The sequence below is a fragment of the Mercurialis annua genome, linkage group LG1-X (genome assembly GCF_937616625.2).
Source record: "Mercurialis annua linkage group LG1-X, ddMerAnnu1.2, whole genome shotgun sequence".
In the NCBI taxonomy this organism is placed as follows: Eukaryota; Viridiplantae; Streptophyta; class Magnoliopsida; order Malpighiales; family Euphorbiaceae; genus Mercurialis; species Mercurialis annua.
In genome coordinates, this window is record NC_065570.1 from 58,316,122 (window position 1) to 58,343,113 (window position 26,992).

Here is a 26,992-nt window from a genome sequence, read left to right on the forward strand (position 1 = left end):
TTGGGATTGGGTGAGTATTAAAAATATATATTCTTCGTTTCAATCTAATGGTGTAAGAAACATATTAAAGCAGCCATATGTATGATCCAAAGAAATAGCAAGCAAACAAATAATAAATGTTAACAAGTATAAATAAATAAATTTATTATAGATGGAGTACAGAGTCACAGTTATGGACATCCTATATAGTCCTACAAACTAACGCGTATGGCAATTCAGTGTTTCCCAGTAAGACATTCACCCACTCCCTTTTACTTTGATCAGGGGATGAGAACAAACCAAAACGATTAATCAACAATAAATAAATAAAAATAGAAGTGATTCATGGAAAGATACAAATTTATATTCACTTGGTTGTCGAATCACAAATTTAACATTTGCCTACATTTTAAACTAACTGCATTCAACAGGAGGAGCTCTGTAATATGCTGGGACAGTTGCAGGGAAGAACATTTGCCTCACTCCCTCTGCTTTAATTATGGGGAAGATTATTCCTGATGCAGCCTGAAAATAAGTTTCTTTGATATTTTAGTATTCAGATAAATAACATTGAAAATTTTCAAATTTTGTTGTCAAAATATAAAAAAGATGGTGTATGAAGGAGAGAGTTACGCACCGAAATCAGCCTAGCTCCAATCCACATGCGCTTAGGTGAAGGGAATGGCAATAACAAACGGCCAACGCCATAAATTGCAACAGCAAAGAAATGGACAACCAAGCTCAATGGACGAGGATTTAAACCAGACAGCAAAGAAACCGGTCCTGTTGAAAATACACCTCCAAGACTCAAATAATCAAAGCAAGCCTGTCGCATTTCGTTCCTTGCTTCATCAGATGAAGCAGAAAACACCTTATAGAGGGCACCTGCTAGCGTATTGATTGTAGATGCTACAGGCTGCAATGGAAACATACGAAATTGAGTCCGACTACAATAACAAGGCCGCTTAATTTGTCATAGAGAAGTTCATTTTTCAAGTTGAAGTATGAGTTATTAAAATAATATCGATAGTCAAAGAGAATAAAATTTCTATATGTGTGGAACCAGTTAGAGGCAAAGGAAGGTACAAGAGAAGATGGTACTCCATTTGTTATTACCTTTCGCAAGGTGTAGAATGATTCAAGATAACTGCAGAGAGTAGGTGCATCGTGTATGTCTCGCAGAGGCTTAAGAAGATCCCGTAGTACAACAATGTCAGATAGTGCTACAGTCATTCCTCCCCCTGTCAGAGGATGACGCATGTTGAATGCATCACCCATGAGTAATGCACCAGGAGTAGGATAGGGAGAAGCTGGCATGCTTCTGTTTGGCATTGTCCTAATGTTTCCCTTATCGACAGCAGCAACAAAAGAATCATATATTTCTGGGGGAATCTGCAATATACATTTGATCAAGTCAATCAACAACATCAACTTTTAAGGGTAAAGATGAACGAAGTGTCAATAACGAAATGCATACAGCAAGTAGTAGCTAAATAATAAAAAAAAAACATACCTGAGGAGCCACCACATTCTTCAAATAGTTTTCCATTTCACCACTTGAAATAGAAGGAACCTTCTGTCCTGGTACATCAACCAAGCAGCGTACTTCCGTACTACTGATTTGATAAAATAAAATTGGGGAAGGGTCTGCTAATACAACATGCCCATGATATTGGTATGGAAGTTTACAGTTCTCCAATATCAAACCAACAAAACAAGAGGGCACATCTACCTGCAGAAAACAATTATATATTGAACTTGAGAATTCTGCAAAGTACTTGATCAAAGGGGATAAAAAGGCAGTGAATATTTTAGGTAATAGTCTCACAGAGGAAGGTTCTAAACCCAATTACACTCGAGCAAATCATTAACTGATTGCAACATAAATGTATTAATGTAAGCACATCACAAGTCGTCACCTTGGGGTTGCAAAGAGAGCGACGCAAGTTTGAAAAACAGCCATCGCAAACTATAGTGAGTGGAGCAAAAGCTGTGAGCTCGTCACCAGCTTTTGTTTTGTATGCCACTCCTTTGATTATTCCTTTTTCTTCAATTAGAGAAGTGACAGTTCCTTGCTCCAACCGAACACTAGAAAAAAGAAACACGAGGTATGATACATTAGTTTTCATAATCTTAATAGACACTACAAAGATGTTCACTTTGAACAACTAAATATGAGAACCAAATTAAATGATTTACAACGATAGTGTAAGCACAGACATTTGAAATTGAATTGTATCAATCATTTTGGAAAAGTCAAACTTTGAAATGCAGTGGCACATTTGAATGTCTATACTGGAAAAAACTACATACTTGGGCAAGGATGAAGTTTTCTCCCGCATTTTCTGTATAAAACGCCCATTATGGAAGCTCCTGCCAGCTACATCAGAATTAAAATCTTCCAAGGGATAAGAGAGTTGGGCATGTTTTCCATTCATGAAAAGAGCATAACCAAACACCCGCTGAGCATCAATTTCCTCCACACAATCTGCAGCAAAAAAAAACAATAAAATTTTGTAGATTTAATTATAGTTATATAGGCAAACTAATCATTTAATTAAAACCAACAAGTTCAAGATCGATAAACTCTAGTAGTATTCTAAATTTTTGTAGAAAATTGCAAAACTTGATCTGCACACACCTTCAAGTCCCAATTCAACTAACTTTAGGTAGCCTCCTGGTTGTAGCAATTCACCAACAATTCTGTCAGGTTCGGTCAAGTCTCTTTCAATAACATGCACTTTACGGCCATCCTGCAATTTATTGCATATGGTCAGTTTTTCATTTAGATAATTTGCTCTTAAAATTCTAAAGTAAAAAAAAAAATCAATCTGATGAAACACAGAAAAATAATCAAACGAAAATATAATAGGAAAAGACAAAAAAAGATGAAACAACAGTCTATTGAACACGCATAAAAAGTAAATGTAATGGTATAATACATCAAGTGACCATCCACCAAAGGAATGAGAATTAGTCAAATCCACATAGAAACAAGTACTACTTTTTAATTAGACAATTGAAAAGGACTATTAGAAGAAGAAGCCCCACTATTAGGAGCAAAAAAATGTATTGAGTTGTAAAGGTGCACGGTCTTGCTTGTCAGCACAAAAGAAAACTACAATCAAAAGGGTGTGGGGCGGACTAACTAACAAATTCAAATCTATAATTGTTGTTGTTTTCCAAATAATTTTGATATCCCAGCTTGTCCAGCTCAAAAGTTGATTCTATAGTATATTATGTGATGAAAGCTCTGTTCATCATCAGAAAGCCAGATCAGCAAACTGATGGCTCGACTAATTAATTAGAGATAATAAGGATAAACAACATCTATAGAAAAAGACATGACTAGTTACAAGCCTTGTAATTCATTAGAATAGAAAAAAGGCAAAATAAAATACCAGCGGCTGCATTGGCATTGGCATATGATATATAATAATGAGTCTAAGCACATGAATTTGAATCAAAAGACAGTTACTCAATAATTATGATAGAAAGACCAAGTTATCATATGCATAGTTTATATAAGCCTGCAGATTATTCTATTCTGGATACATAAATAACACTCATCTTTTCATCTATGTCTCTGATCAGGATCATCAAGAATTAACAAATATTAGAGCATATTTTCTCTAAATCACTTTTCAAAAATTTAAACAAAATTCAAATACATCCAGTATAACAAGAACTGCATATTCGTATAACAAAAAATAAAATCAAATTCAAGAGAATTCATATTATATTAAAAAATTAGAAAAATGAAAAACTCTACCATAGCACCACGTAAAAAAATTATCTACAGCAGGAACAAAAAAAGAGCTGATAAAAAAACGCTTCGAATCTAAAGCAAAAGATAAACAAAAATGAAAAGAAAATTATACCTTGCCGAGAGTGTGAGCGAGAGCAGCGCCGGCGACGCCAGCACCAACAATGATGATGTCAGCATCGGATCTACATTCTCGGTTATTGTCATCAGTAACGGCGGATAACGTCTTGACGGAGTCCCTTCTAGCTTGTAAGAGAGATTTTCTGTTAATCTCTTCCTCTTCTCGCTGAACCACCAAATAAACAATATAATAGAGAGCAAATATCCCTGCTATGGAAGCTAAGATCCATCCTAGCAAGTAATGATCCGCCATTTTCATCTCTTAAAAATGGAGAACCAGAGAGGAAAACGACACCGTTTGTTAAAGATATCCCTGTGTTTTGCTTTTTCTAAGGGATACGAGAAGCTTAGCTGGAACGGGTTTAAATTTTAGCTAAGAAGAGAAGTGGATGATGAAGCACGAGAATCTTCAGGAGGCGATGCTTTTCCTTTTATAGGCCTCACTTAAAGAGTGCTGTGTTGTTATTGTTGTTGCTGCACATTGCCACCACATCTATTATATAGCTAGCGTGTACGTCTTCCTGCTAAATTGCGCCTGTGATGTTTTCTCTCTTAACGTGCGCTTTGACTCGTTATTTGTTCATTTCTTTTTTAGTTAAAGAAACAAATATACTAATAAGGTAAAAGTTTGAAAATGTTACCACCACTACTCGACAAAACACGAATCGTTACCCACTCGCTTCACTTTTTAGTTCTGACTCAGAATCGGAATTCCTTTTTTTTAACGATTCATATATTGTTTTCTTCCGGAAAATACTAATTAGATCAAATTGATATAAATTTCCCACTCGAAATTAATTATTTATGTGAATACATTGTATTATTAATTTTTTTTATTATGTCTTGCTTAAATTATTAATTATCTGGAACTATAAAATAAATAATTCTATATCCTTTATTCCGTAGAACTTTATTACATTTCCATTTTGATTTAAAGCCTAATTAAATATCTAACGTGTTTTTTCAATTTAATCAAACTTTCTAATTTTTGTAATAATATCTCAATTTTATTTTTCCGTTGTAATGTTATTCAATTTTTCAAAATCGATTTAATTTTTTCTAAGTGAATAACCACTAGAACTTCTAATTACGTGGTTTAATGGTGCCAAAAAAATTAAAGATTTTCAACATTTTTTAACTTTAATCCAAATTGATAATTTCATTTCAATTCTATTCAAAAAAAATTAATCAATTTAATTGTTTCAATTTTCAGTTGAATATATATATTAACTCCGTAGTTATAAAAATTCTTATTTATAATTTCAAAATCCAGCTATTAATCTGAAAAAATTAAAAATAATGTCAAAATCTAATTCTAAATTCTCTAACTTTCGGCGGTTGAACCAAAAAAATAAGTTTGAAGCTAAAATGATCAGAAACACCAAATAAGGTAAACACGTATTGTATGCGGTGAAAGATTTTCAAATTAAATTCAGTGTTTTAAAAACCGAACTAGTGGCCAAATCGGTGAGGTCATCGGTTCTCGGTTCAACCGGTTAAACCGATTCAATGACCGGTCCAATCGATTTAATGAATTTAAAAAAAATATGGTTCGCCGGTTTTCTACCGATTCACTGGTTCAATATCCGGTTTTTACTAATTCGATCCAATTTAAACCGGTCCAACCAAAAGTTCCATTTTTACAGTTTTAGACCAGACCACTATCCGGTTTCTAGTTTAACCGGTTCGACTGGTCGGTGCGGTCCGTTTTTTAAAACACTTATTAAAATGATAAAAAAATATTGATAAAACTGTAACAAAATTATCAAATTGGAATAGACTTACAAATTTTCTAAAATTTTGAATAAACTACAAAAATTAAAAATATTACTCCTTCCGTCTCAAATTGATAGGCACTATTTTAAATTTCTTTATCCCAAATTATAGGCAGTAATGTATTGTTTAAATGACATGCATGCCCTCATTAAGTATAATATATTACATTAAAAAAACGAAAAATCCACTAAAAAATAAAATCAACCTGCATTAAATTAGGGTAAGTGTGATATGTTTTTATAAAGGCCTAATCGCTCAAAAACCCTTCACCTTTAAACTTTTTTCAATTCCACCCACACGTTGAAAATTTGTCAATTTTACCCACTTTTGAATTTTTCGTTTTCAATTGTACCCCAATATTTTAATTTTTGTTAATTTTTTTACTTAAATGATGAAATCATTCAATTAATTAAGTCTAAACATGAAATTAAATTCTTTTTTATTCAAAAAAAGTACAAATAAGTCCTTTATTTTTAAAAACTAACTAAAAACCATAATTAAATTAACACTAATTTAAATTCTTAATTAATTTAACTAAATTTAAATAAATTTTAAAAATATACCATTAATATATGCGAGACATGGAGAACGTTTTAAACAAATTTCCAAACGCAAAAGACGTTAATTTAATTTTTCAGGGTACAATTGAAACACAAAAATGAAAAATAGGGTAAAATTGACAAATTTTCAACGTCAGGGTATGATTGAAAAGGAGCTAAAAGGTCGGGTTTTTTTTAAGACATTGGGCCTTTTATAAAATTACTCATTTTGCATAAGTTTACTAAATTTTTTAATACTTGTATTTGTCCTAAACTGTTTATCAATTTGAAACGGAGGGTATAGTTTTTTTGACACCATTACACTGTTGAATGGGATGTCACATAATGGATAGAATAGCCATTTTACATTAAATTCCAGCTTGACATCATCGCGTTGGAAAAATTAAATAGATTTTAAAAAATTAAAAAAGTATTACAAAAGATATGGTTTAAATAACAAAAACGCATAAAGATTTAAAATTTTGATACCATAACCTTTATTAATAATAAAAGTTACTATTATTTAGTTTAACTAAATATTTTGATAGTGTTATTAAAGGATGTAGATTATTATTAGAGAATCTATCAAATATAACCGTTGCGCCATGTCGTATTGATAACAAACCAATGAATATTTGCGATAAAAAATCTTTTAATTTTTTTTATCATTAAATATTTCACATGATAATGCGTTATTGGTTTGTTACACGAATTATATGACGCCACGGTTGTATTTATAATTTTCCTTATTATCATCATCATCGTGGTTCGTCGCTACTTTTTTACTTTGTTAATATTTTTTATTCAAATTTTAACAAAGAAAAAAAAAATTAAGTTCAATAATGATGAAGGGTCAGATGTAGGAACAATTACTAGTTAAATTAAAAACGGTTGAAGTTGTATTTAAAAACTGTTCTTGTGGTTCACATTTCATTAAATTATATATATTTACAAATTATATACTAAAGAGGCATTGAATCATTATTTTTTCTTTTGATGTTAGATATTAATCATTCTACTAAAGCATTTAAAAAACTGCAAAGTTGATGTACTCATATATGTGAAAGTCGTAACGATCATAAAAAAAAAGTCGTAAGGATGTGTCAAAATCAACAGGTCTTGACTAAGCTGGGTTATAATTTTCAACCAAAATTATCAAATTAATTTTGCCAGTAAAATAATGTAAAGAAAATTAATTGAAATGCCATCTTTGATTGTAACAATTGAATTACCTCAAATTTTTTAATTTTATTTTGTTGAAAAACTTTTTTTAAAAAAAGAGATGGAGATGGTCAAATAAATATAAGCGAGTAGCTTGCAAAATTGGGAATATTAAAATTAATTAAACTTGATACTAATTTACATAAGAAACATTAAATTCGTGATTAATACCTAAATAAATTGTTACCAACTTTTGATGTTGACACTGCTACTATTATTGTCAAATGTCAACTTTAAAGATATGAATCACAATATGAAACTATATATGTCATCTATAAGGCTTTTAAGTTTCCATCCTCGATGGCTGATCTGTGATAATATTATTGTTAATTAATTAAAGCCAAATGAAATAGTCTTCTTTTGGAGAAATTCTTATGTAGACTCGGTCTACCACGTTATCCGTAGACTAACCTATCACATTATGACACGTCATTAAAATGATGGCAATATTGTAAATTCGTTTTTTACTTATTTACACCTTTAAATAGTAATATTACAAGATTGCCATTATTTTAATAACGTGTCATAATGTGATAGGTTTGGTCTACGGATGACGTGGTAGACCGAGTCTACCTAAGAATTTCTCCTTCTTTTGTTAAATTTTTTGGTATATATATTTCAAGGTTTTGAAAAGAAATTAGGGTTGAGGAATATGCTAATTGAAGATTGAGTTGTATTATTGCATTCATGTTGCTAGGTCATGCCATAGTGCCCATTTTAATTAAATTCACGTCGAGAATAAAGCATATTATATATGTTTAATGATTTTTTTGAAGGAATGTTTTATTGTTTTAAAATTATCTTAGATTGATTTTTCCCCTATTAATTTGATGCCAGCTTAGAATTATAGTATATGTTTAGTGTGAATTTTTATGGTTGCTTAAGTTTCGGGATTATGTCCCGATCTTGGTTCTTTTATGTAGAATATATTACCAAATAGCATGCACATAATACCAAAGGTTTATTATGCACCATATAGAAATATCATGATTCCTCTATTATTTGATACTACTTTTTTTTAGAAGACTATTATTTGATACTTAAAGGTAATTTTCTTTAAAAGACTTTTAATTTCCATGTTTCTCTTATTATCAAGTTAATTTTTTTAGTCTCGTCAAAAAAAGTTAATTTTTTATTTGAATAATTTTTTAGTTTTATTAAATGAAAATTAATATGTTAATTTGATTCAATTTTTATCAATTTCAGATGACATGACAATGAGAACATTTATATGAATAATAAAATTATGACATGGCGGTATCATAGACGGTGTGTCACCGACATAGTGTCACATGATTTTAATATGCGACATGACGTTAAGTAAATTATTAAATAATTTTATAATTATTGTAGACATTTAGTGTGATTTAAAATTTATAATTTTTTAAATAAAATTAGTAAAAAAATTGGTGTAATAAAATTAAGACAAAATAAATTTATATATCCATCAAATGGACCAAAATATCCTAAAATAATAATGTATGGTGCCAAAATTTTACAAATCATGATAATTATATCGAAAAAGCAAATAAAAAAATGAAGAGTTTAATTAATAGAAATAAAATTTAATTTAGTATTTAGGTTACTTTTTTAATAAATTAGTTCATGTATGAGAATTTTTTTAATAAAATATTAAATAATAATTAATATATCTTAATATAATTAGATAACTAATTTCTTAAATATTTATATGACTTTTTTCTTCAATTAAAAATAAATGAAATGACTAAAAAAAATATTTTTTAATCAATTTGATTTTTTCTCTTTTTTATTTACTATTTGTATATAATTATTATGATTTACAGAATTGATAGACAAGACTGTCGGATATATTTTTCCTAATCTACCTATATCCATTTTATCATAATTATAAATATGTAAAATTGTTTTGCATAAAATTAAAATGAAGAATTTTTTCGTTACATATAAAAAAATGATGGAAGAGAATAAAGTTGAAGATACTAATCAATGAGTTATAACTTAAATATTATAAGTACTAGACAATAAATTATTAGATTGTGGGTTTGATTCCTTCAAAAAATGCTCCTCTTTCTAATTGTAAAAAAAAAAATTGAGAATCCAATAGTCAAATGCCAGATAGGCATATATATACATTATTGTAGTCTTCTATATATTTTTCTTATAATTATTTAGGTATTAGTATTACCAATAAAAGGATGACTATGAGCTTAAAATATATGTAAAATGCTATTTAATCCACCATTCTGTACCACCTTCAATGTCTCTCCTTACGTGTTAGTATTTTATTCGTTCAATTCTCCTCCAAAAATGTATTTTTCAAAAAACAATTTTCAATGCATCCATTTTTTTATTGTTACGTGGAGTAGGTTAAAGAAGGTGGGTTGAAAAGGAGGATTATATAGCATTACTCAAAATATATATCTAGCAAGAATTATATGGTCTAAAAATTAACCAAATAGATGCTGGTTCAACAAAATTATAGTATTTAGATCAAATTTAAAAGTTTTCAATCCGACAAATATAATCATACAACCAACAACGAAATGGTCAAGAATTCAAGAAGGCGAACATCAGGTTCATAATTCATTGAAAGAAAGAGACTTTAATTTTATATTACATAATGTAATTGACTTTAATATGAAATTATAATAAGTTAGCTCGAAAATCTTTAGTGGAAGACCAATACAAAGGCATTAACCCAATGAGGTTGGTTTAATATACAATTTAACCCCTGAATTTATCAACTTTACATATTCAATTCCTGGACTATCCATTATTTCATATAACCTATTACACGTACAAACTTTTATTATTGACCAATTCAACCTTTAGTCTCTTTAGTTGTTTCAATAATTAGACTCATTCCTTACCAGCATGGACAAATAGTAATTCTTTACAAACACTTTTAAACGTGTAAATAATGATTTTCCAAAATAATATGTAAATAAATAAATGCATTTTTAACTCTAAACTTTTAATACTTTAACCTTAGCCATCTCTAATTTCTAATTGTAACTGATTATATCCCTTCCCTTGTATGTTTGTTCAGCTTCACTTATGAACTTTATTCAATATTTTATAACATTTCAAGTGAAAGGACCACATTATAATGACATGTTAACATTTATTATTTTATTGTAAAAAAAAATTAATATTTTATGTTTGTATTTGTATATGTACAAATTAGAAAACATATAAAATATATACATAAAATGCAAACATATGAAACAATAATGTCTGCTATTTTACCTTTTTTAGAGACATAGGTTTAAATCATGATTCTTACACGTTTTTATCCAAATAATTTTTTTTATTGAATTAAACTAAGGCACATGCCATATCAACATATTATGTCAGTAATTAGTTTTTATTGTATTGAGACATAAAATCAAACACCTTATAACAAAAATAAACAACTTACTTTACCAGGTCAGTGATGAGCGTCAATTAGCATGACTTGAAGAGTTGTATAAGAGGGAGAAAAATGACGAACCAGGAAACGGAATGCCATAGGTTATGTAAATTCATTTTAAGGCTATGCTAATTTTTTTTTTTGATAATTTGGGGAGGAAAAGCGCTTGTGGAAGGAAACGAACCCACGACCTAGCAGTTTACTACTTAGCGCTTATACCATTTGAGATATAACTCATTGGTAAGGCTATGCTAATTTTATTTGGCTTTTAAACATAAAAAAATGTATTTTTTACATTTTTTAAAAGTGGCAGCTTCAATTTGTCTCGTAAAAATAAACTAATAATAAAATTTATTAGTGAAATAAGTTAAAATAATGATTTCGTCGATCGAATGGATAAGAATATAAAACTTTAGAGGTTATATAATATATTAAGTCATATTAAATGTCATCTAAACTAATTCATGTTGGACTATTTTTATGACATTAGAGTGATTGTTTCTCCCTCTTGAACTAGATGTTTAATATACTTTTCTTAGAAAAAAAAAGATGTTAAATTTAAAGTTTATGGATGTAATTGGTTAAACTAGTAGTCCACATGTCAAATAAGTTAAAACATACAAGTTCATGAATTAAATTATATTTATGTCCATCAAATTTTTTTAGCAAACCAATTTTTTTTTTAAAAGAAGCATTCACTATTAATTTTATAGTTTAAATTGCGAGATAAAATTCTATCACTAATTTTATTATTATTTCTAACAGAACTATACGTTACACTTAAAGTATGTATAAATACAGGTTCAAGTTTTATCTGAAATTTTTAAATAATCATTTGAAGATAGTTGAAAGATAAATTTAATTTGTTTTAATTATAATAAAAACATAGTAATCATTTAACTTAAATTATTAAATAAATAATGGTAAAAATAATTTTATTATTATTATCTCTAACACAAAACAAAGGGACATTATTGTATACTTTGTTTTTGTTTTTTTGTCGCGAGGGAAAAAATTATCTTTCTTGTAAATTGTAATTGAGTGTGATCATGATATTTTAATTTCAAAAATATTTAACTAAATATAGGTTAAATCTATTTTGAGGTTCTTAAATTATACTACAATTTTTAATTATATGGTCTCTCATATTCAATTTTGTCTTTTCTAATCTCTAAATATTAATTTTTTTGTTCATCATATCCTTAAATGGGTCTCAGTCTATGGTATCAGTTGAACTGAACTATGAGATGAAAAAATGATAACATACAAGTTTTAATAAAGCCTTATCCAGTCAGGTTCTATTGTATTAAATTAAAAATATTGAAGTTAATAAGATAAAAAAAACACTTAGGGGCCGTTTGGTTCCCCAAAAAAAGAAGAGAATGAGAATAGAAATGGAAATAATTCTCGTTGTTTGTGTTTGTTTTGTCAAATTGTACTAAGGAATGAGAATGTGGTTACCTCCTCAATAGGAATTACCCATTCCCCCCTTACCCTATAGGAATAGACTTTTGAGAATGAGAATCAAAATTTTACAAAATATTTTTGTAATAAATAATAAATATATAATTATTAAAAAAACTATTTTAAAATATTTATTTTAAAAAATATATTTAAAATAATAAAAAAACTTTTTTTAAATATTTTTTAAAAATAATTTTTTAATTTTTTTAAATAATTTTTTATTTATTTTAAAATAATTTTTTATAATTTTTTCGAAAGTAATTTTTTTAATTTTTTTAAATATTTTTTAAAAAAATTTAAAAAATTTTATTTTTTATATAAAAAATTATTTAAAAAAATAAAAAAAATATTTTTAATAAATAATAAATAATATTTTTATTAAATTTTATCCATTCCCATTCCTACACTAATTTTGAACCAAACAACAAATGAAAACAATCATTCCCATTCCTTCTCATTCCGATTCCCATTCTCAACCTTAAACCAAACGACCCCTTAATATTAATATTAGTACTGCAAATAAATCTAGTTTAGGTAAATATTACAACAAGAATCTTAAATAAATAGTTTAATGGCAAAAACACCCAAACCTTTATAAATTGTTGCAATTTTATCCAAACTTTTTAAATTTTGCAATAATATCCAAATTACATTATTTTGTTGCAATAATATTCAAATTGCACTTTTTATGTGATTTTTTTTTTGAGTTTTTTGCCATTTCTTGGAACTTTTACTATATTATTATACATCAAAAAAATAATAATAGCATAATATCTAATTGAAAACAACAAGTTTAACCATCAATTTGACTATTATTGCTACAAAAAATACAATTCAGATATTATTGCAACAAAAAAATGCAATTTAGATATTATTACATTACAAAAATTAAAAGGTTTGGATATAATTACAACAAGTCGTAAAAGTTTGAGTTTTGTTACCATTAAACCTAAATAAATCAACTCCATAGACGGATACTAATGACCCAAATTCCAATCGATAAAAAAATAAAAAAATTAGGGACTGAAAAAAATAAAATTGAAAATGAGAAACCAAATAATAAAAAGTCGGATAGTTTGAAAACCCCCCTAAATATATTTGTTAACTGTTTGACTTGAAATTTGGTTCAGTATGAAAAAATGTCAGTTTTTAAATTATATCGTTCTAACCTTTTCTAACGATTAGGTCAAGTAATTAGCAAAAACAACACTTCTTTCAAATATATCCAATATATCAATTATTAATTACGACTTACATTTTGTTTATTAGGTCAATTAATTGGTTATGCAGGCACTCGAGAAATTTGTATTTGACTCAGGAAAAAAGGAAAAATACAAACAAGTGATTGCTATTCTTTTGCGTATATGCCTACCCATATAATATTCCTTATTCCTTGTAATCTTAATGTTCACATATAAAGTTTTGCATTCGGTTTAAACTGAATTATATATAAATTAATTTTTATTTTTAAAATTAAATAAGATAAATTAGAAATTTTTTATATTTTAAAATTAATCAAACCGAAGTAATTAGATTTGATTTTGCTTAGTTTTAATTGATTTCTTCAATTTGTATTAAAACCGAATTAAATTTTCTAGATGTAAAAATTAAAACAAGAAAAATTGATATTTTTTATAATTTTTTAATTAAAATTTTATTGACTTGATTTAATTAATTAATTTAGGCTCAATTTTGCACGCCTTACTTACATGCAAAGCAAGATACAATGTGAGAAACGTTAAAGTTTACATTTAGGGAGTAAAATTAATTTATATCCCTAGTTATTTGCTAATTATTACTTTGTCTTAATTATAAATAAGATGACACTCTCAGTTGAAATGGTTGGCACATTTTGTTTAATTAACACATAAAGTTTGGCGACCTGTATTAATCTTTATGAGAACTTTGAGAAATTATTAAACCCTAATATTTTCTTCAATCATATTATTAGTATATATCTAGTTACATATTTATATATTTAACTCGACAAGAAGTGTTCACCAGGGACAAGCTTAGACTAATTCATCCTATACGATACGAATGATCAAGTCTAACTCCTATTACCAAAGCTTATAATAATGAACATTTAAAATAATCAAAAATAATACTCTAGTATTATCATAAACTACAGTTAAATGAAATGAAATACAAATGAGATAACGAATTATATGGCCTACGAAATCATATGAGTTATCTTTCAATATGAAAATTTCAACAGAGTCGACAATAAAAATTTATTTTACTTTTTTTTTTCACAAGCATTGGCTTATTTTTTTTTAAATGGAGTATTTTTTTTAACGGGCATTGGCTTATTTCACGCCTGTCTTCAGGCACTTTAAAATTATTTTGAACACATGAAAGTAAACATAGATCGAATTAATCTTATGTCTATATATTGCTAATCTTAATCAACTTAATTAGACCGTTGGACTCATATTTTCATTGTTCACGTGAGTGCATTCTTTTTGCTTTTTAGTTTTATTTAGCAAAACATAATGAGCTGTAGCAGATCCGTTAATTTGTTAATCTATTATTTTTGTTCTTATTTGATATTGAGATTCGCAAATGTATTTTCTATGCTTCAAATAAAAAAAAAATAGTTGATACAATTTTATATATGCCTACTCAAATCTTCCACACCATGAACTTAATTTCGTTGGCATATCGGATTTACTAGAATTAAGAAAGCAATTGTTATTGGAGAGAATAATATTGTGGCTGTCATGTAATATTGACTTCTCGTGTACATTGATTGATTGGTGTTGGTGCAAGCATTTGTATTAAAATTTAGGCCAAATGATGTGAATTCTTTAAAAAAAATCGATTTTTTAGAAACTTATTTAAAACTTTATTAATTAAAAATAAAAATAAATTTATATTATTAATATTTAATATTTATATTATTAATTCTAAAAATAAATAAAAAATAAAAATTATATTAGAGAGTTTATTAAATTAATATTTTTATTATTATTTATAAAAATAAAATAAATAAAAAATTATATTAGAGGTCTTTAAATATACTCTTTATACATGTTTAGTGGTGAAAAACGGTAAATAAACAAATTACATATATAAAAATGATAAAAAAAAGAACAAAAAATTTCAGATCTAAAAAAAAAAAAGACGGCGACGAGACGAAGGCGAAATGACGGAGATGGAACAGCGGAACGACGATCTGAGTGTGTGAAAGGTGAGTTGAGAGAGAAAGGAGAAAGAATTTTAAGGAGCGAAAAAATAATTGTAATTATGAGAGTTTGTGTTATTAGGGTTTTATTTATATGAATGGTATTAAAGTAATATTTTTTTTTTGTATGATAGTTTTAAAATGTCAAACATGAGTCAACGTAAAAGTAAATCAAACCTAAAATATTGCTTATTTAAGTAAAAAACCCAAAATAGAAGAATGAGTTTATTTATCAAGGCCCAATTTATGAAAGGCCCACCAGAGAAAAAATTGGAAAAGAGAAAGAAATAGGAAATTAGAGAACTCCGGTACCGGAACCCAGCGAGGCGGTAAATAATACTACAAGCGAAATGGATTTCCGGAGCTCCGATGTTGGTGCATGGAAAGAGGCGCTCTCTTCTTATTCATCACGAATCGAATCTCTCAACAAGCCAAATCTCATTTCACTCGACGAATTCTACACAATAAAACTTCCCTCTCTTCTCCATAAGCGAAGCCCTAATCCATACATTACAACTCCTGAACTCTCCAAGCTCATGCAATGGAAGCTTTCTCGTGGCAAATGGAGGTAACTTATCACAGTTACATCAATTTCACTGCTTCCTTGTTTATTATGTAGTGACTCTTCTTTTTTAGGCCTCGATTGCTTGATTACGTGTCTTCCTTAGACGAAGAGTTGGTGAAATCAGCTTCTCAGAAAGCATTTCAATCACTTCCTGACGTATCAAAAGCTGTTACTCAACTTACAGTTTTGAAAGGCGTCGGTCCGGCAACTGCTTCTGCCGTTTTGGCTGCTTACGCGCCTCATATTACTCCTTTCATGTCTGATGAGGTATGTTTCTAGTATCCTTCTTCCTATTGCTTTATTTTTTTAGTTAGGAGATACAGTTCGTCATTTGATTTTAATAGAATTAGTGGCGAAATAGGCTATGGTGGCAGCTCTTGGTAACACCAAAGAATACACGTTGAAGCAATACCTATCGTTCGTGAATATATTACAAAAAAAGGCCAAGGTAGTCCCTGTCATTTCTCTTATAATGGTACAAATTGTAATTATGTTTTGTGTTTGTAATTCAATTTTTGTCATTATTTATAGGTTATTTGGGGAATTAAGAGGGTTTAGGACAAGGAAACAAGTTTAATTTGCTTCTTATATATCTATACTGCTTCATCAGATTACATTGTGGCGTTCATTTATGTATTACATTGTGGCGTTCATTTAATAAAAATGACTTTATTTTGATATACATGTCTCAAATCGATACACCGCTTTCAAATCCGGTGAAATCTGTCGACTTGGCAGCTGGAGTATAACTTCCACCTCAGCAAATTACACCGGATTATGAACCGGTGTGTCGATTTGACACAGAATGAAAGTTGGTGTATATATTTTTGACATTTTATAAATCGTGATTAAATTGAGAAAACGTGTACATTTGGTGAATTTATGTGACCTTACCCCTTGTTTTAATTGCGGCGTAGCCCCGAGTTCAGTTGAATCCCTGCTTTTCTAGGCTGTGTAATTTTCTGGAATGAAAGTGATGAACCATCTCCTTTTTTCCCACTGGATTTTCTTTCATGGAGAAGTTTTTCTTTTCCCTTTTTTATTGCTAAGGTCCCTGAAAATGTTGCTTTCGTAGCTGTCTTATTACCATGATGTCATTCATTGAAAAGGTTGGCTTTTCATATCAGGTTAATGATTCATCTTGGATCTTCTTGCAATGTTTGTTTCTTACCATTTGAAATTAGATTTTTCCTGCTATATTTGATATCAAAGTTGGAGGTTTCTAGGATGCTCACTATGTTATCTTTTATTAACATAATCGTTTTTTCTGATCATGCTTGTGTTTTCTGTTTGTAACTGTTTTGTGGAAGTTAAGCGAATCATTAATTGCATTTGATAAGACCCGCCCTTTATTTATCTGCATAATCCGTTTGTACCTTTTATTTCTGTAGGAGGCTTCTTTTCCTGATTGATTGATATTTTATGCGTGTGCTGAAAGTTATGTTTTCTAGATTGAGCTTCAAGGATAGGTTGTTTGTCAATCGTTGGTCTTTAGGATATTAACCGGCAACATCTATCATAGCCAATTGTGGACAGTACTTGGTGGTTATTGTTCTTTAGGATACTAACCGGCAACATGTGTCATTTTTGGACAGTTACTTGGTGGTTACTGTTGTTATATCTATGTTGTCAAGAATAGTTTTTCTTTTCAAATTGAGAGGGAAGAATTCACCCAAGTTTAAGAGATAAATTCTTGCCAACTTATGAAGTGGTCGTTAACTAATTGACTTGCGCTGCAGAAATTAGGGGTGCTGTTCTGGCGAGCTATGCTGTCACTATTTGTTCAATTGCTGCCTATTTTATTCGGTTTGTATTTTGCATGAGTTTATATAGGATGGCTTTGATAATGTAGATTTATACTGATGGATTTTATCTCCCTTACATGCTCGTTTAGTAGGTATTTTATACTGTTTATACAAGAAAATATGAACCCTTCAATAATAGAGGATATAAAGAATATTAAGATGTGGACTTCTGAAAATGAAATCTGGAAGAGTCAGCTTTTGTTTGTTTATGTAGTTGATGGTTAGCCACATGGTACTTGGAGATGGTCCTTATTCCTAATTCAAGACATTATGAGAGAATAATTAGTTGTTTAGTATATAAGAGATGTCATCAAAGTTTTTAATGACATTTACAATTTTCACGTGGATTGCTGATGTGCATCTAAACCAGATGTATTTTACTCGGGTTTTAGTTTGTGAACTGTTAATAAGCTGGGCATATTATTTTTGGAGTCTACATTCCAAAGGATTTTGATGGAACTAGGTCACCTTTTGAAGAACAATTTCATGAAAAGTAATGCACATGCTTATTGCTTAAAATATTGTTGCTGTAATTATTGAATTGGGATGCTTAATTCACTGTGATAGATGAAATGCTATCGTAATGCAACATTGCTACCTTTCAAATAAATTAGATCCTGATGGCTGGAAATGTCGAATGTGCATTGAATTTTACTTTTCCTTTCAAGGCTGCTTTTGTCACAAATGGAAGACATAATGTAGAGCTTGACTTTCTCACTTGCTGATTTGCCTTATCAAACAATCTTGCTACTTTGATTAGCTGAAAGATAACACCATTGATGATTTTAGAACTTACTAGTTTAACATGTTATTTTTATTCTTGCTTGAATGCTTATTGTTTGTCAAGTTAACCTTATAACTTATAAGCAATTGAAGCTCCCCTCACTCTGTTGCTGCGCTCTCTTTTGGAATTTTTCTTCTTCCAGGAGTTAAGTGAAGACGGGGACAACTTCACACCATCGGATGTAGAAAGGGCATTGTGGAGCTCTGCTGTGCAAGCCAAATTGCTGCCTTCAAAAGCAGATTTAGAGTCGAAGACTAATATGCCTAGAGACACCAAGAGAAAGAGAAAACGTTGATGCAATGTTCTGTATCTCGGCCCTGTATGTGAGTTCTTAGCCTAAATATTGTTGTTTTTAAACTTATTTTGAGCTCTTGAGCAGAAACTAATAACTATCCTTTGCAATTGTTAATTATCCATCTATTTGTATCTGAATCGTGCAGAATATTAGTAATTCACACATGGGCAACCTGATATATATTCCTTTCCTCTCTTCTCCAACAGGTAATACCAAAATAATATTACCAAAATGGTACGATTAAAGAAAATATTATCCACCACATTTAACTAGAATTTTAATATGTATATACAAAAAAAAAGTTTCCCAAATATATATTTTATTTTAGGGTTAATTACATATCAAATCACCACCTATACACGAAATTGCAAAAATAACACGATTTTTAAAACGTGGCAATTCAGGACAACACTTTTTGTTTCTTTTCAAAAACAACATGGGCACATTTTTAGTGGCGTTTTTGCTGACGTGACATGACACATGGCACTGCTATAGGGTGTCTAAGTCAGCAAAATTTTATCTAAAAAGGTGCCCATGTTGTTTTTGAAAAGAAATGAAAGCTGATGCTCTGAATTAACACGTTTTAAAGGTTGTGTTATTTTTGAAAATTCGTGTAAAGGTGAAGATTTTATATGTAATTAACCCTTTATTTTAAATTATTACTATTATCATTAAATTTGTAGTAGTATATTATTTCATAAATTAAATCTAAATAAAAATTTACAGGTTATAAAAGAATCAAATTTACTTAAAGAATTTGTGACTATTATTAACATTAATGTATGTTGGTTGGTTGGTATGAATTTCAATACTTTATTATAGTATAATTTTTACTAGTTATTGTATATTCATGTATTTCTAATGTGTAATTAAATTGTATTTTTAAATAGAAAATATTTGGTTTCAAAAAAAATAGTAGAAAATATTTGTTTGAGACTATTTTTTTAAGCAAACAAAATTATAAATATCGAATAAAAAGAGAATTAAAATTGATTTATTTTTTTAAAAAAGAAATAGCCTTATTATAGTATCTCGTCAACTTGACAACTTAACAGTTGAGTCAATTGACACTGCATCATAGAGGTATTGTGAAAAGGCGTTAGAAATAGCATTAGGTCATCGAGAGGTTGTGTGTTCGAACCACGCCTCGGTAACTAACAACTAACATAAGACTCTAAAGAGTCGATTTTCACCTTTAATAAAAAAAAATCTCCAACATACTCTAAAATTGAAACTTTATTTTTTGAAAATACAATAAGTTTTTTTTCCAATTACAAATTCTATCTTTAACTCTAAATAAGTTTTTCTCTAACCACAAATTCTATCTTTAACTCTAAAAGTATATTTTAAAATTACACTATTTTATTATTTTAACAATTTAATTCAAATTAATTTTTTTTTACATATTTATCCTAGAAAAGAAACATATAATTTTTTTATCAAGAGTAAAATAATAAAATTTAAATAAATATTTTTATCATATAATATTATTTTTTACTAAATAAAATTGAATAAACATTAATATTTTTAATATGTAAAATAAAAACTATATTTGAATAGACACACATACTAAATATTATATATTATTAATTTATAATATATGCTGATTTTTTATTATTTAATTTTATTAGAAGTCATATAAAAAATATAATAATAAAAATATAAAATTATAATATTTGAATATACTATTTTGTTATAGGACATAATTGTATAAATTAAAGTTAATGGGCTAAATATGTAATTTATAAAATTAAAAAAGTATAAAGTAATTTTTATTGCGTAATGAATAGTTAAATTTTACAAATAAGAAAATTGTTCAAAACTTTTTTAAAAAATGAGTTTATAGAATTGAATTTTTTTTTTTAGAGAAGTTGAATTAGAGTTAATTAATTCTAAATGATAGGATCCAACTTATTTTAGAGTTGGGTTGGAGATGCCTTGAAACCTTGAAGTGGAGGAATTTACACCAAATTTTAGATTGAACTCGATTCCACCAAACCTAGAGTGTAGAGCCTTGAAGCATTGAAGCCTCATTCAAATTGTGTTCAAAAACACCTCAAAAGTCTAATTTTATGTTGGTGTAATTGTGAAAAAACATCCAAATCTTTACGAGTAGTTGCCATTTAAATTTAATTTTTTAATTTTTGTAATAAAATTTTAATTTTATTATGGCCAAACCCATATAGAGGTCCTTGTACTTTACACTTTTTTTTCTGTAGGTCCTTATACTTCATTTTTTTATTATCTGATCCCTCTACTTACCTATTTTTGATTTTCAAGTACTTTGTGAGTTTTTTCCAGTCCCTCTACTTACAATTGTTGTTTCATCCAGCCACACAAAAGGACCGGAAAAAACTCATAAAGGACCTGAAAATCAAAAATAGGTAAGTACAGGGACCAAATAATATGAAAATGAAGTATAAGGACCTACGGAAAAAAATATATAAAGTACAGGGACCTTTATATGGGTTAAGCCTTTTATTATTTCACTGCAATTTCAACTATTCTTTTTCAATTTTTACTTTAGTGTATACCTATTTGATTTATTAGACTTTCTTTATTTATCATTTTTAGCTATAATTTTTTTTTCAACCACTGAAAATTAAAGAAGTTATAATTAAATTTTGAAAAAAAATTAGATAGACTTAGTCCATTATGTCATATGTGGACTGAATCAATTATTTTATAACATTAAATTTTAATGTTATTTTTGATTTTTTTTTAAATGAAAATTAAAATTTTAAAATTTTAATAATTGAGTTTTGCACGTTATGGATTCATTATATAAATTCAATTGAAAAATGGGACTATTAAAAATGATTAGATAAAAGTTGGCTAGAATTGCAGTAAAATAATGGAATTGAAATAATTTTATAAAAAAATAATATAAATTGCAAACCTGTTTTTAAATTTGAATTTTTTTATAATTACGTTTTTATTTTCCGGGTTGAAAATTATGCGTTTAATTTTTAGTACTCCTTCCGTCCCATTTAAGAAGGGACATATCCCATTTTTATTTGTCCAACTTAAGAAGGCCATATCGTGTTTTTAGTGCCGATTTATATGAATTTTCTTTTTTTATCCCATTTTCTCTTTCCATAATTAATGACTATTAATCTATACACAATATACAACATTATCATAAATAGGGGTAAAATAAGAAAACACTATAATAATTAATGCTTTCTTAATATATGTGAAAAAGTCATTTGTCCATTTTTAAATGAGACAGAGGGAGTAATAAATTTTGGTCCGCTTTTATAAAGAAACAAAATCCAACGGACATAACAGCCTTTGAAAACCTTCAGAATATAACCACACGTGAAAGTGCGCCCTAATTTCCTACGTGTCAGCACATGCTTGTTCATTACTGTTTAACACAAGACACATCTAGGGATGGCAATGGGGCGGGTAGGGCTGGGGAAGCTATTCCCGTCCCCGTCCCCACTTGTATGGGGAATTCCCATCCCCGTTCCCATTTATTTGATGGGGATTAATCCATCCTCATTTCTATACCTGTGGATTCTCCATCTCCAATGGGATCTCCATATTCCCGTATAATTTTAATATAAATATTTAAATATTTTTATTTTTTTTATGAAATAATTGAGAAAAAAATATGAACTGTTCAATATTAATAATATAAAATATAATAAATTAAATTATCTAAAAAATTAATTAATCATCTAAAATATTCAGTAATTTTAAATATTAAAATAAAATAATCAAATTAAAATAAAAAATCGTTAAAAGTCATTACTCAATATCCTGATAATTAAATAAAATTATTAAAAAATATGTAAAATATACTAAACATTATTACAAATTATATAAAAATTTATATAAAATAGATCGACTCACCATGGGGACGGGATGGGAATCCCCATGAAATGAGGACTACATCCCCCATCCACTCCCCATCCCGTGGATGGGGAATAATCTTTCCTCGTACCTATGGAAGCAATTGGTGGGGATTTCCCGCCTCATTAGAGGCGGGTCCCTATGGGATTGGGGAATTCCCTTTCCATTGCCATCCCTAGACACATCACTCCCACGCTAGTCCCGAAAAAACGATATTCTTTTTCAGCCAAAACGCATTCCCAAGCTCGTAACTGTAGAAAGAACAACTAACAGTATGGCTGTTATATCTTCCAACGATCGAAAATTCCGGCGGAGTCCTCGTAATCCTTTCTTACCACAAAAACATGACGATTACGAATCTCTGGAGGTCGGCTTTGATGGCGCTTCTTATTCCGGCGCTGTTTTCAATCTCTCTACCACCATCGTCGGCGCCGGGATCATGGCACTTCCGGCCACCGTGAAACAATTAGGTTTAATTCCAGGCCTGCTGATGATAATTTTTGGAGCAATATTAACGGAGTCCTCAATTGACATGATTTTAAGATTCAGTAAAGCTTCTAAATCCATCACGTACTCCGGTGTCGTTTCAGATGCGTTTGGTGGGGCTGGACGCACACTTCTTCAGCTCGGGATTATTGTTAATAACCTTGGCATGCTCATTGTCTATATAATCATAATTGGTACTAACATTAGTTTCTATAACATTTCACTTTTTTCTAATTAAATTTGATTATCTTCGTTTTTCGTGACAGGTGATGTGTTAGCGGGAACATGGTCCGATGAGGTCTATCATTCCGGTGTTATGCAAGAATGGTTTGGTCAGCATTGGTGGACTTCCCGTTCCTTCTTGCTACTTCTTACAACTCTTTTTGTTTTTAGCCCTCTCATTTCATTCAAGCGTGTTGGTATGTTCAAATATTTCTAACTAGTTTCCTTTTTTTTTTTTCCATATTAATTAAGCATGGCAGTTTTTAGAATGCTCAGTACCCTATTATAATCTGCTGTTATATGTTGTTGGTCATTTTAGATTCATTGAGATATACATCAGCTTTATCAGTGGGGCTTGCAATTGTGTTTGTGGCAATTACTGCTGGAGTGGCAATTGTAAAATTAATGGAAGGAAGTATTGGAATGCCGCGTTTAATGCCTAAGCTCAATGATCAAGCATCTTTTTGGAAGCTTTTTACTGCTGTCCCAATTTTGGTCACTGCTTATATATGTCACCACAATGGTATGTTACAAATTCTTGATTCTGCTTTATGTTTAGTTAGTTCAAGTTGGGGTTATTATCAATTTGTTCTGCTTAATTTTGTTTGAAACTATTCAAGTTTCATCTGCTGTCTCAGCACTTAATTGCTTTTCATAATGTTGGATTAGTGTTGTAGAAATTGGTAAGTCTGAGTTGACTTTTAACTCAACATCAAAATGTAGCTCATCACAGCCTTATTGCTCATTTGTCTGACCAAAACGTTGAGCTTTTGTAGTTTTAGCTAGCAAAAGGCCCTGACCCTGCCACGTAACATGATTGTCAGAGTTGCTCGCTCCTCTAACTTCTTAATTGGCTGTTTAATTCTCAAATGCATCTTGCAGTTCACCCAATAGAGAATGAACTCAGAGACCCTGCTCAAATGAAGTCAATAGTACGGACATCCCTCGCGTTATGCTCATCTGTTTATGTCGCTACCAGCTTTTTTGGAGTTCTTCTTTTTGGTGATAAAACACTGGATGACATCCTTGCCAATTTTGATGGTGATCTTGGAATTCCATATAGCTCTCTGCTTGATGATGTAGTCAGAATTAGCTATGCTGTCCACCTGATGCTTGTCTTCCCAATTGTGTTTTTCTCCCTTCGCCTCAATCTTGACGGTCTTCTTTTTCCATATGCCATTCCCATTGCATATGACAACAAGAGATTCTTCTCAAATACTGTAGCTCTCATGGGTTTTATATTTTTGGGAGCCAATTTTGTGCCTAATATCTGGGATGCATTTCAGTTTACTGGAGCCACAGCCACTGTCTCTGTCGGTTTTATCTTTCCTGCAGCCATCGCTCTCAGGTATGAACTATTTTCTGACCAGTGGTGAGAATGATCAAAACAGTATATCCTACTAGCTTTGCTAACTTTGAACTTGAGGCCAACTGGTCTACAATTCTGAATGATTAAACATTCCTCTGGTTATCTGGTTGTTAGGCATGAATGACGTTAATTGACCAGTGACCAGGATAGTGAGATACCCAGAGATGAAGTATCTGCCTTTTTGAAAAAATATAAAATTGTTAGCTCCATTTCTTTGTGGAAGAAGTGTTTGAGGCAAGAATGTAGTGGTTACCTCTATCTCATGATCTGAGCTTAGAGCATAGTTGACGTTAGTATAAGAAGGTTCCAGAGTCAAGATCCTCTTTGGTGGTTGAATTATAGTGTCCATGACCAATAGATTTTAGATGGAACATAACTCAGGTTGTATCCCATCATACTAACGCATAAATCACTAGTCTCAACTCTCAAGTCACAACCATAAATACAAGCCTCAGTACACAGAATTTGTAGGGACATAATTTTGATGTAATCAACGGCTCTAAATCTTTCCCACAATTTAAAATCTCATGCTCCGCTAAAATTTTCCGTAAAAATATTCTATGGTACTTTTGTGGTGCTCCAGACTCGAGACAACATACACTCACTCATTTGAGTGATTCAAAAATTTGTATAATTTGATAGTTGCCAATATTTTCTTATGGCATTCTTTGGCAACTTGCTTATAGTGTCTTAACCGGTGCTCGTTCTCCGCTTTGTTTTTCATAGGGACACGAATCGTATTGCAACAAAGAATGATAGGCTAAAGTCATGGGTGATGATATTATTGGCTGTATCATCAAGCACAGCGGCCATCTGTAGTGATATTTATAGCATTTTCAACTTTGACAATGGAAGCGGAAGCTGATATGAGAGACAGGATTGTATATAACCTGTCGCTTTAACAGAACTCTTAACAAAGGCGCTGTCTACTGCTCGAGAGAGGCCAGTTCGGGAAATGCCGATGCTCACCAGTCATGTACCTTGAAGCGGATAACTGCAGCATCAAGTTTGACAATGCGATACTAATCAGGAGACAAGTAAAGCTCGCTCTCTCCCTCTTTGCAGAGCTGCAAAATTGAAAATTGTAGTTTGCCAGTTCTTATATAATTTCATGACCGTTATAGCACAGCTCTTCCTGGTTGAAGAATTTGCCCATTTGATATATTTGTACATTGAAAATGTTTCTTTTTTCCTGTTGCTTTACTTGTGAATGAAATGGCAGCGTTTCATTGAATAGGATGGAATGCAATTTACAAAGTGCAGAATCTCTGATGGACAAGAAGCCCTATGATCGAGATTCTTTAATCGTTTCGGTTTGAGCATTTTGCCATCCTTTGCTTAGGAATTTAGCAGATGACGCTGTTTCAGGTGTCAGGATAAGGTTCTGTATGGTTAAACAGAAAAGTCTGTATAATCTGTGCTTTATATCTAATGCAGGCTGGCATTTGGCAGTTCAGGCCGTGTAAGCTTACCCCATCTCCCTTCTATGTACTTTTTATTTTTATCAGATTATTTGATATGTTATTTTACTTAATAATAATATTGTTATGTTAATAGTTAATATTTAAATTATACCAGTACAATTTATGCTGCTATAAATAATAAAAAAAATTATTATTTATTAAAAAATATAAAATATTTAAGAATCGAAAATATCTTTTTCTGTATATAATGTTATATTTTTGATACTTTTTAATTAAGAGATAATTAAAAGTGTATTAACTATTTCCATATTTTATGATAAATAGCAGCCTCCTTTTTATTTTGATGTTATATTTTCTTTGTTGATCACTTAAACTAAATAATATTATTAATAATAATTTTTCAGTTTATACAATGTAAAAATATTTATATTTAAATTATATACTAATAAATATTAAAAATTAAACTGATTAATAAACGAGTACTAAACTAATTAATTAATTAATATAGTTTTTTTTTTCAAAGGCTAAAATTTCCATTAATAAAAACGAAAATTACATGAATGGTTTCTCAACACATTGAGTCAGCTATTCAGAGAAAATGATGAGAGCTGTAAAAATACAGTCATCGAATAGGGCTAAACTAACCACCAGGGGTCACCCAAATTTATAGGCTAAAATAATTAGATCTAATAATTAAATCTAGATTTCTTGAACGTTCTAAAGGATCCCAAATCC

General features: G+C 29.6%; 3 protein-coding genes across 6 annotated transcripts; 2 read left to right on the top strand and 1 right to left on the bottom strand.

Annotated features, from left to right (window-relative positions):
- Positions 1-119: 119 nt before the first annotated feature.
- Positions 120-4,335, bottom strand: LOC126664393 (squalene monooxygenase SE1-like). The gene is made up of 8 exons (XM_050356761.2): positions 3,861-4,335; positions 2,621-2,732; positions 2,293-2,467; positions 1,899-2,067; positions 1,493-1,711; positions 1,096-1,371; positions 617-895; positions 120-504 (listed from the first exon to the last, which is right to left on the bottom strand). Exons 1-8 carry the CDS (start codon positions 4,122-4,124, stop codon positions 394-396), a joined length of 1,605 nt encoding a protein of 534 aa, XP_050212718.1. The 5' UTR covers positions 4,125-4,335; the 3' UTR covers positions 120-393.
- Positions 4,336-15,710: 11,375 nt separating this feature from the next.
- Positions 15,711-19,600, top strand: LOC126655727 (uncharacterized). 4 transcript variants are annotated; one of them, XM_050350011.2, is made up of 5 exons: positions 15,711-16,014; positions 16,083-16,278; positions 16,373-16,486; positions 18,743-18,923; positions 19,041-19,600. In XM_050350011.2, the coding sequence occupies exons 1-4, from the start codon at positions 15,797-15,799 to the stop codon at positions 18,893-18,895; spliced, it is 681 nt and encodes a 226-aa protein (XP_050205968.1). In that variant the 5' UTR covers positions 15,711-15,796; the 3' UTR covers positions 18,896-18,923; positions 19,041-19,600. The 4 variants fall into 4 exon arrangements, with proteins under 4 accessions (XP_050205968.1, XP_050205976.1, XP_050205959.1 ...); XM_050350019.2 differs by having other exon boundaries at positions 18,743-18,919; XM_050350002.2 differs by lacking the exon at positions 19,041-19,600 and having other exon boundaries at positions 18,743-19,032.
- A 3,281-nt stretch (positions 19,601-22,881) lies between these two features.
- LOC126655720 (amino acid transporter AVT6A-like) lies at positions 22,882-26,394 on the top strand. The gene is made up of 5 exons (XM_050349989.2): positions 22,882-23,436; positions 23,509-23,661; positions 23,784-23,987; positions 24,347-24,812; positions 25,560-26,394. Exons 1-5 carry the CDS (start codon positions 23,031-23,033, stop codon positions 25,696-25,698), a joined length of 1,368 nt encoding a protein of 455 aa, XP_050205946.1. The 5' UTR covers positions 22,882-23,030; the 3' UTR covers positions 25,699-26,394.
- Positions 26,395-26,992: the final 598 nt, after the last annotated feature.